Source organism: Cynocephalus volans, chromosome 6, assembly GCF_027409185.1.
Source record: "Cynocephalus volans isolate mCynVol1 chromosome 6, mCynVol1.pri, whole genome shotgun sequence".
In the NCBI taxonomy this organism is placed as follows: domain Eukaryota; kingdom Metazoa; phylum Chordata; class Mammalia; order Dermoptera; family Cynocephalidae; genus Cynocephalus; species Cynocephalus volans.
The window spans coordinates 28,293,267-28,304,025 of NC_084465.1; the positions used below are offsets into that span (position 1 = coordinate 28,293,267).

The 10,759-nt window shown below is 52.7% G+C and overlaps 1 protein-coding gene across 1 annotated transcript; it reads left to right on the forward strand.

The window, feature by feature from the left end:
- Window positions 1-5,202: 5,202 nt before the first annotated feature.
- Window positions 5,203-9,633, forward strand: PAX4 (paired box 4). Its single transcript, XM_063101360.1, has 10 exons — window positions 5,203-5,215; window positions 5,600-5,730; window positions 6,034-6,249; window positions 6,559-6,634; window positions 7,212-7,337; window positions 7,561-7,643; window positions 8,002-8,071; window positions 8,503-8,558; window positions 8,814-8,952; window positions 9,494-9,633. Exons 1-10 carry the CDS (start codon window positions 5,203-5,205, stop codon window positions 9,631-9,633), a joined length of 1,050 nt encoding a protein of 349 aa, XP_062957430.1.
- The last annotated feature ends 1,126 nt before the right edge of the window (window positions 9,634-10,759 follow it).

The following is a 10,759-nucleotide window of genomic DNA, read 5'->3' on the forward strand; positions in this document are numbered from 1 at the left end:
GTTATCAGCGTGAAAACCCCAGCCCCAAGGCAGCATGTTCTCCACACTGGCAGGGCTGGTGCAAATGAAGACCCAAGGAGACGCTCTCCAAGGGTAGCTGGCAAAGTGTCACCTGACAACCCTGGTCCACTGTAGTCAGAGGCGCACAGTGCCTGTCCTGGCAACTCTGGGGTGGGCTCTTCACAGCCTGCCCTTCACATCTCGAGGTAGGGGCTGAGAGGCTTCCTTACCTGGTCTCCTTGGGCTCTTGGCTGTAGCCTCCAAACTCCCAAGCTCTGCTGGGAGTTAGTCTAGGGGAGCGCAGACTCACCACCCCATCCGACCTGCTCTAATCCTGAGTGAAACATGAGGCAGCACTGAGCTCAGAGGTTAGGGGCTCACTGTGAAAAAAAGGGGGAAAGGAGAGCTTTTTCTGTGCCCCCAGTTCAAATCCACCATTGGGAGGGTGTGCTCTTCTCTCTCTTCCTGGTGCGGTCAGAGGGAGGGAGCCGAGTGCCAGCCTTCTAGAAGCTGAGCGGAAAGCTGCAGGGATTTGTAGGAGGAGAGAGTTTTGGTGTTACAGCAGGATTTTGGCTGGGAGAGTAGGATGACTGCATAAAGCTTTGTGGGGAGGGGCGTGCAACTTTAGCATGAGGGTCCCAAGCCCAGAAATATCCAGGGAACTTGAAGAGCCCCCATGTTTTTGTGGCAGGGGAAAGACTTTGTCTTTAAAGTGGGAGGTGCCGGCTACCAGGGAGCGGTTTTGGACGGGTGGCACGTGCGCTCTGGAAAGCTGAGGGCTAGCATGAGATGGACCTCTCTGGAGAGAGGGAAGGTGGGGACCAGGACCCCACAGGCTACTAAAAGGCACCATAGGGAGGGGTAGAAACAGCCTGAAACTGGTGTCACCTCCCCCATCAAGTGCCAAGAGCCCGCAGTGAGGTGTCAGATCAAGGCCAGCGGGTGTCTGCGCTGGCCGCGCCCCATCCTCTAGCTTTACGCACGAGCTTGGCTAGCCTTCTGGCCCTGTGAGGAGGGCAGGGGAACTCCAGCCACCTCTCTTGAGGACAAGACTTTTCCCACAGTCACGGGGCTTTATACCAGTGGCTCCCAAGGGCAGAAGAAGCCAGTGATCAGGGCTCTACTTTAGGGTGAGAGACGGGCTGGAATGGTGTGGCTGGTCCTGAAGAGGGGCGCACAGCCTGGCTGGCGGGTGGCAAGACCTCTGAGTTAATGTATAATTGTGAGCAGATGGCAGGGGCTGGCGGCAGCCTGGGGCCTGAGCCCAGCTAATAAGGGACAATTAGCCTCAAACCCGGTGGAGGCGGTTGAGAGAGTCAGACAGTGAAGGCAGATATTTGCTCCTCAAACAGTCTGGCGCGCTGGGCAGAGGGCTGAGTGGCTGAGCCTTTGGGCTTGCTAGGCCCCCCTGCCAGGGCCTTTTCCCTCTTTTCCCTCCCCCCATCACCTTTAGGTCGAAAGCCTCTGTTTGTTCAGACCCAAGAGCAAGTTGTAAAGGCGGAGGGAGAGGGTAGTTTATGGTGGAAATCGCTGCCACCACCATCTGCCAGGGCTTGTCTCTTCTCCCCCCTGACACCCCTATCTCCACCCTCATGCAGCTGTCTATGGGACTGGCTGGTCAGAACATGAGCCTTGAGCCCCTAGATGCAGGAGCAGATACAGGAGGGAGGGATGGGACAGGAAAGGGGCACTAAGAGTAGGGCTACCACATGCCTTCCTGGGGTCCTTCTCTCCACCAGGCATGGCTAGGTAGAGTGACCAGCAGTCCGCAGCTGTCCTGGGATGGAATGGGCTTTACGGGGACTGGGGCATGTGCTGTCCTGCCCGTGATGCTGAAACCGCCTTCTGCACTCTCCTCTGTGTCCCAGGGCTCGGGGGCAGCCCAAGAAGGCTGGAGGAGGCTGGAAGAGAAGGCGGGTACTGCCTGGGTAAGGCAGAAAACCAACTTCTGTGATACAATTGGCCTTTGAGAACAAGAGTTTCCAACCTTAGGATCAAACTGAATGCACATCACTCATTCCCACCTCCCCCAAACCCAAAGCATTTACCAATGAAATCCATTCCTTCCTCATCTGACTTCTGGGTACAGTCTTATTGCCCCACAACCTGCTTACTTTCACCCTGACTTCTGTGACAGTTTCATAGAATCAGAGGCATGGAACGGACCCAAAGAACTTTCCATATAGGCTCCTCCACACCCCCCAGGGATCAGCCCAAGACCTTTTTGGCAATAAAGCCTTCATGCGCTGAAAGCTGTGTTTCACTTCCAGCATCGACCCACTACAGGTACCCCTCACCCCACCAATGACCCAGATAACCTGTGGTGTCTTCGGTGAGAACAGCAGTGTCATTAATGACTTAGAGTCTAAAAGCACCAAATCTCTAGTGGAACAGAGCCTGATAACGTCTAGAGAAGGAAGCAGGAGAGCCAGGCTGTGCAACTTATAAACGCCCCACGCGTCTCTCACTCCCCTCAGAGACTTACTCCCACCGCCTCTAACCACTGTCACTCAGTGTTCCAAAGTCCAGAATCCCACTTTTTCCAGGTGGGAACTCACCTTTTGTGTCACCTCAGTCAAAGGCCCATTGGAGAATTGGTGAGGACACTCTGGGGAGACTGGTGCTACACGACACACACTCTTCTCCACTCTCCCTTATTCTCTCCGAGTTTTAGGAGCCAACTCACTCAGGATTTAGGCATCAGTCTATACATCCATTTATCTTTTGTAGTAATACACACATGACTCAAAAGCCCAGGCATGTGCATCCTGGCTGGGGAGTTCTGGAAGCAACTTTGTACTTCTGTGCGGTCAAAGCCTTAGGGACACAGTCTGAAGCTCCCCATCTTCCATGTCCCCTGTGCTCTTCAGGAGTACTGACCCCTTCATGGGTACACTCTGGGGTGAGGGGCCTGCATGAGAATGGCTCTGTACTTGTGTCAAGGTGGTAGGACACGAGGTGGCTCTGAGGACTCCCCGTGGAAGGACACACTGGGTCACTGGCTGTAGTTCGCCCTGCCTCAGGGCCAGTGTCAGTCAGCCCATGCACACCTCCCTCCTCCTCTCTCCTCTGCTCATGGCCTGTGACATCACTGGCTGTTCCCAGAAGGCTGCCCTCTGCTCCTGAGCACGGGCTCTCTGTAGCTCTGGACCCCTTGGCAGGACTGAAGCAGGAGCAGAGTGGAGGCTGTTGCCAGGACCAGACCACCACCACCCCTGGAGGCTGCAGGGGTCTCAGGAGCCCAGCACAGGAGACTGAGACCTCCCACTGAAGCTCCCACCTCATTTCCTCCACTCAGGTAGTTGCTCACCTGCAGGCTCATTGTCTGCTCTGCCTCCCATGCTATCTCCATGTCTTTGTGTAGCCAAGCCCAACTTCTCTCCCCCTCTGTCTTTGCAGCTGCCCACTCTCCTGTCTCTTCAACCCCTTGTCCTGCTTTCCCATTTTGTGAGCACCAGTTATTTTTTCAGAGATAAAATGAATATTGGGCATGTGTGGTGTGGCTATTGGGAATGGGGTTTCTGTTTGTGAGTTGGGGCATGATGATTTTAGGTTTGGATATTAAACCTGCACCCCCTCAGCTCTTTTGAGCTCTGGTCAGTTAGGAGGACAGAGTTTCATCCAGGATTCAGGGTTTGGCTGATATTCTGAGCTCCTCCAACCCCCTATCCTGGCATAGCCTTTTTCATTTCCAGCTTGACTCTCCTCTCTCCATTGTTTTCATGGCAATTACACAAACATGAAGCAGGGGTGGGGGTAGAAAAAGAGAGCCCCAGACTTAGGAGCCAGAAACTTTGGCTTCTGGTGGGGAACTGGCTTCTAAACTGTGGGTTTTACTCTTGGGCCAACCCCTGACTTGTGGCAACCCCAATCTGTGCTTCAGTTTTCTATTTGGAAAAAGCTCTGCCTTCCTTCCCAACTTTCTGGAAAGATGAGAGCTTGAAGATCAATGTGACTCTGCCTGCCTATAAAGGAGTGAGTAAAAGCCAGTTTAGCTACTGAACTTAAAAAGTAGGCTCTGGATTCCATGCTCTTTGCAATTTATTGTTGTTTGATCTGTGCTGGTCTCCCCTCCCTGGGTGCACTGTAATCTGTTGAAGAGCAAAGACCCTTCATTCCAAACAACCAGAAATGTGCTCATGCTCAATATCTTATTCAGTAAATAACTGCGGATGAGTTAACTGAACCCAGATGGCATGGTTATTACAGGAAAGTTCTATGCATTAGCAGCTCCTTGGGGTGAACTCCAGCCCTGCCAGTGTTCCAGGCATGAAAGGAGCTGCTTCAACTCCCATTAATTGCTGAGTAAAGCAGGAAAGCCATGGTGGCCCGTGACTTGTGCCCTTGCTACTCAGAGACTCTCTTGTGCTCATGATGGCTTCTGTGTCGATAGCAGACAGCCCTCTCCTGCTTGTCATTCCCTCCCTTCCATATGTCTTCAACAAATGTTAGTGGAAGAAACGATTGTCTGATCCTAGAAAGGTAGCCTGTGAGAGATGTGTCCTCCAGGAGAAGCTTATTCATTTCTACTTCCAATGTGTGGGGCTGAAGCCCCAGTGCCTGGGGGGTAGAGCTGAGCCCCAGGTCTCCCCAGACACTTCCTGGAGAGTGTAAACAGGAGCAAGCCCTTCTCTTGAATTGCTCTGAAGGAAGCATTCAGACTGGTGGTCTGGAGAACCTAAACGATGACTGCCTGATAGTAAAGGTGGAGCTCTGAACTCGGGAACCCCACGGTCTCCAGCTCCAGTATATCAGCCAGGGCTGAGAAGACTTATGAGCGGTCAGGGAAAACAGTTGCCCATTTGGAAAAGGGAAAGCCTGAGCTTTTGGAAGCATCATTCCTTCCTACCTTCCTGATCTCCTGTAATGGATGTGTGGAAAATGCCCCTCATCAACTCCTTATTAAGACATCCAGAAAGATCCAGTCCTCAGCCAGCCATGTTTTAGTTCATCACATAAAGGTTTAAGTAAAGAGAATTCAAATTTTCTAATTTTAGCCAACCTACTGGCAAATTTTAGCAACCTGACCCTCTATCACAAAACACTATATCCTAAGACCATTCCAAGCAAGAGATCTCACCTGAATAACTCCCTATTTTTGCAGGCTCAGCCCCCAAACTGGAAAAGGAGCTCCTGGATGGAACTCCCCTTCTGAGTCTTCCCAGTGGCTTCCTGTCCTTCTGTGGAGGGTTGTCCCGGAGCATGGAGCAGGACGGTAAGAAGCTGGGAGAAATAGTAAGAACAGGGAGGAGCAAGGAGACAAGGGAGTATTTAACGGCTTTGCTTCCATCAACACGGTTTCACCTGCCATTGGCCGAAGTTCTGGGGGAAGCTTTTCCCAGTGACTCCCTTCCTGCTCCTCCCTTCTTCCCCTTAGATCAGGACAGTCAGCACATAGGGCCAAGGAGCAAAGACTCACCCATGAGCCAGCTCCAAACAAAGTGTTATGTTTTGAGGAGCCTGGGAGCAGAGGGGGAGCTGTCTACTGGGAGAGGACTTTACGGTAGGGAGCCAGGCTGGAGGGGCCTGAGTGACCTTCTGCCCAGGTGGGTGGGTGAGTGGGGAGAGGTGGTGTGTGGATGCCTTCTTCTCATGCCAGGGATCAGCAGCATGAATCAGCTGGGGGGGCTCTTTGTGAACGGTCGGCCCCTGCCTCTGGACACCCGGCAGCAGATTGTGAGGCTAGCAGTCAGCGGGATGCGGCCCTGCGACATCTCACGGAGCCTAAAGGTAGTGTGACAGGACCTTCACCCAGTGATGGGGACAAGCAGCAGGGAGAAGGGGCCCCTTTGAAGGCAAGAGTCTGGGACTATTGCTAACTCTGAGGGCCTTTGGGGTTTGGACTACTTTCTAGAAGACTCTCTTGGGGATTGGAAGGGGAGCTTCAGGCCCCCAAAGGTGAGGCTGGACTCTCAACCCCATGGCCTGATCCAGTTAATCTCACTTTGCCTTGTAGACTTGTTCTGTTCCAAGGACACTCACCCTCCTTCTGCCCATCATTTCTCACCTGTCCCTGCTTCTCACCTGACTCAGGTATCTAATGGCTGCGTGAGCAAGATCCTAGGGCGTTACTACCGCACAGGTGTCTTGGAGCCCAAGGGTATTGGGGGAAGCAAGCCACGTCTGGCCACACCCCCTGTGGTGGCTCGAATCGCCCAGCTGAAGGGTGAGTGTCCAGCCCTCTTTGCCTGGGAGATCCAACGCCAGCTTTGTGCTGAAGGGCTTTGCACCCAGGACAAGACTCCCAGTGTAAGTGCCCTCTCCTCCCTACGCTGGGGCTGGCAAATAGGCTGTCTGGGGAGAATAGGATCCCTTCTTTCTTGGAAATGTGGGCTTCCCAGGCTGGGGGGCAGGGCTTCTGGGCTCTTCTGACCCGTAAGTTTCACTTCATGTAAGTGGTGGTGGTGAGAGAGGTCAGAAGAAGGCAGAGGGAGGAGGCTGCCCTTGGGAATGATGTGTAGGTGGAGACAAGCGGGAGAAAGGACATTGCGGGAATAGCCTCAGAAGGCAACCCTGGGTCTGTGCACCATGTCCCCACTCAACACCTGACATCCCCAGGTCTCTTCCATCAACCGAGTACTACGTGCACTACAGGAGGACCACAGACTGCCCTGGGTACATCTCAGGTCACCAGGTAAGTCTTGGAGTTGGCCCCGGAGATAATCAGAACCAAATCCTCAGGATTTTATAGTTCTCAAAGCTCGTTCTCATTCTTTCTTGGATCACCCTAAGGAGGGCCTGGCACCGAGTCTTATTATCTCTTGGCAGAAGAAAATTGAAGTTCAGGGAAATGAACCTGGTCACCAAGGTTATTGGTAGCAGCCAGTTATTGGCAGGTCCTGGAAGAGAATCCAGGTCCCCTAGCCCTAGTTTGCAGGATCTGCTGAGGAAGAGGCAGGGTTGGGTCTTCCACACCCTCCCTCTGCTCATGCACAGCTTCTCAGAGCATCTTTCATATTCTATGGGATACTTGGATCAACTCTACTGCTGTTTCCCCCACAAAAACTAAGCATGCACCCCACCATGGTATTGAGCACACTTCCTACCAAAGACCCCAGCAGTAACCTCCAAATAACTGTGAATGCCCCACCAGCTTGGCTCTGCTTTACATCCATGCTGTCCCCTGACCACAGCCCCAGGGACTCGGGGACCCCATCTGGCCAGAGTTATCACCATCACAAACCACCACAAGCCATTATTCTCCTTTGCAGCTGTTTTGGCTCCAGCTCCTCCCACTCCCCATGGTGGCTCTGAGGTTCCACGGGGACCCCACCCAGGGACTGGCCACCGGAATCGGACTATCTTCTCCCCAGGCCAAGCTGAGGCACTGGAGAAAGGTGCAAGGCTGGGTTTACGGTGGGTCAGAGGGTCCTTGGTGTGACATGAGGCAGCAGCCCTGAAGCCTGTGGGCAAATGCTGAGGGGTGCAGGTTGTGGGAGGCACTGTCTTGGGAGGGAAGGTAGTTCAGGGTTGTACCTGGTGGGGAGTGGGGCCTTAGAGGGAGACCCATGCCTTGCTCCTCTCTCCATGCTCTTACTATGTGAGCCTTAATCTCTGCAGAGTTCCAGCGTGGGCAGTATCCTGATTCAGTGGCCCGTGGAAAGCTGGCTGCTGCCACCTCTCTGCCTGAGGACACAGTGAGGGTGAGTGAGCTCTGTGACGTGGTATGCACAAACCACAGGAGGACTAGTTTGCCAGCCATGGCCTTGGGTTCCGATGAGGTGGAGAGAGGGGCAAGAAAGTGAAAACAGACTTGTTAGGAGCAAAAATCAGAGACGAGACCCTCCCTGTTCCCCTCCTTCTGAGTGCTCTTCTCTCTTACCCACTCTAAGCCTTTGAGTTGAGGAAGAGGACAGAGAGCAAAGACCAGAGCAGGGAGAGAGGATGTCAAGTCTGAGGAAGGGTTTGCATTTGGAGTCCAAGCCAAGAACGTGTGGTGAGAGCAGCAGGTGCCAGGTGGCAGAAAGCACATCCAGCTACATTGTCCCTGTGCTCCCTCAGGTCTGGTTTTCCAACAGAAGAGCCAAATGGCGCCGGCAAGAGAAGCTCAAATGGGAAATGCAGCTGCCAGGTGATTTCTCTGCACAGCCAGCCATCCATCCATCCATCCATCCATCCATCCATCCATCCATCCATCCATCTGCCATCTGCCCACACACCCGCTTATTCATTCATCCACCCACCCACCCACAAAACATTTGCTCAGCACCTCCCATGTGCCAGTCCCTGTGCTAGATGCTGGGTGCACACAGTCCCTGCTCTTAAGGGTTGCACTGTCCCAAGTACCATCACTGGGATTTAATCCTTCTGTCTCAGTTTCCCAAGGCCCTGCCCTAGGGAGGAGGGCAGTTTAGGGTTATAACATCCACCTCCTCCCATCCCTGCCCAAAATTGCTGCCCTTCCTAGAACCTCCCTGCTTCTAATCTCCCTGCCTCTTGCTGTACTCCCTCCACCACCAACCCCAATTCCTCCCTCTGAATGGATCCACTCTCATCTTGCAGGTGCTTCCCAGCGTCTGACTGTGCCAAGGGTTTCCTCAGAGATTGTCTCTGCACAGGTACTCAGGAGGCGAGGGAGTTTGTGAACTGGGAAGACTGAAGGGCTGACTCTCCCATTTCTGGTGATGGCCTCAGCTAGGATCCACAACTCCCTAAGTTCCCCACAGTGCACACTTCTATGGTCTGCTATGTGTGTGGCATCCTCTGAAGTTTTGCAGGATACAGCTTGGGTGGAAGGCAGCCCTGGAGTCCCAAGCCTTCTCAACAGGAGGCCTCACTGGTAGCTGAGGGTCTCCTCTTGCTTTTTCTTGCAGTACCTTGGCAGTGTGCCCACAGCAGCCCTGCCTGCCCTGGAGCCATTGAGTCCCTCCTGCTGTCAGCTGTGCTGGCAGACAGCACCAGATAGGTGTCTGAGTGACACTCCGCCCCAAGCCTGTCTCAAGCCCTGCTGGGGTAAGAATTCAGGCCAGGTCTCAATCCTGCAGGGTATGGGGAGGGCTGATTGGCTCCTTGACCCACAGAAGGGTGTGGATCTCCAGTTTGGGTCACTAAAGGAACCTCAATACAGCTTTCCCCATTCCTTGCATGGCTCACAAATTTGGGGAGACTAGTTCCCACTGAGTGTATAGTACTCAGGTAAAGGGGGTGGGACTGGGATTTGAGTGTGCATATCCAGGGTGGGGAACTAATGTCTCAGTCCCTCCCCCTAAGTGACTTTGAGGGGTGGGTGGCAGCAAGAAGCCCAAGCTCCCCACTGACCCTGCAGGCTGCTTGACTCACAGCTGAGTGCCCCGAAGTCAGTGCTGCTTTGTCTTTCTTGCCCTTCTTCCCACGGCTCCCATTGGCAGTCTTGGTGCCCCTCAGGCGCTGCTCTGGCCTGGCTCCCCACTGTTGGAAAGCCTGGAATGAGGCAAGAGGCCCAGAGTGGGAAGGAGATGGGGTAGGGAGGATCTAACACCGTCCTGCCCATTGTCTTTGGCATCTGCCCATGCAGATTGTTGCTCCTTCCTCCTTCCTGTGGTTTCTCCCTCATGTGTAGACCTGACCTGGCCCTGGCTCACTGTCCCTCCTGTGCATCCCCTGACTGGACAGGCTAGAGAAGCGACACCCACCCACTTCTCACACTGGCCTTAAGAAGCCTCCACTCAGCAGTAATAAAAACATTTTTTTATTAGCAGTAGTTTCTGTTGTCCACTGTTTTTTCCCATGAGCACCCATATACCCACTCCTATACTTAACAATTATAAACAGTTTGCCCTGTCATATCTATCTATCTATCATCTACATATATATGTATGTATCCAATATGGGGGGACAATCTGTACAGCATTGTCTGAAAACAAGCCATTCACTTCAGCCACAGAACCAACATTGGTGATGGAAGGAGTTGTCTCAGCCCAGCCTATGGCTGAACACATTCAAGCAAAGGACGGCTGGCCACTTGTTGGGAACCGGGCATAAGATTGCATGTGTGTGTGTGTGCACATGTGTGCACACTCATGCCCACACATCTGAGTGTGTCTATGTATTTATGGAATGCTAAGGAAGAGATTCTGCATTAAATGACCTCCAAGGTCCTCGCTCTCTGAAGAGTGTATCGCACTGCACATCCTTGGCCTGTTCTTAATGTTCTCTAGGAAAGGAGATGCCTTAGTCTAATATTTTCAAACTTCAGCTGTCACCTATTGGATTAAATAATTCTTTTAAATTATCTTATATCTCTGTGGAGAAATATACTTACAAAAACCTAAGGTCATTTTCCTCTATCCAAACCGAATCTCTCTCGTGTTCCAGTTTCAGTCTTCTCAATGAATTTAAATATCTGGCATTCATTTGGGACAATTTACCCAAAACGGGGGACAGGCATCACTGTTGGTATTTGAGAGCATTTTAGGAGGCATGTGGATACTGCTTTAAATAATGAGTCAGAAGTGAGAAAATTATTCCCTTTTCAACTCCCTTTCTATTCTGATTGCATCAAAGAGAAAGTTTCATTTTGGTCCTAGTCTCTAGGTTTTTCTGACCGGTAAGGGGAGCGCAACGCTCGGCATGGTGTTGTCTGCACTACGCTCAGCCAGCGAGCTCACCAGCCATCCCCTATATAGGATCTGAACCCATGGCCTCGGTGCTACCAGCACCGCACTCTCCCAAGTGAGCCACAGGGCTGGCCCTCTAGTGCTTCTTTAATACTTGCTGTTCTCCTTTTTTAACAAAGGGACAGGGAGCCTCAGATTCTGAGCCTTGGCCAGGGAAGGGAACT

What these genes read in the sequence shown, in the direction of transcription:
- PAX4 (XM_063101360.1), top strand. An exon ending in CCCAGGACAAGACTCCCAGT is followed by an intron (nt 6,250 to 6,558) that starts GTAAGTGCCCTC and finishes TGACATCCCCAG; the next exon opens with GTCTCTTCCATCAACCGAGT. An exon ending in ATGGGAAATGCAGCTGCCAG is followed by an intron (nt 8,072 to 8,502) that starts GTGATTTCTCTG and finishes CTCATCTTGCAG; the next exon opens with GTGCTTCCCAGCGTCTGACT.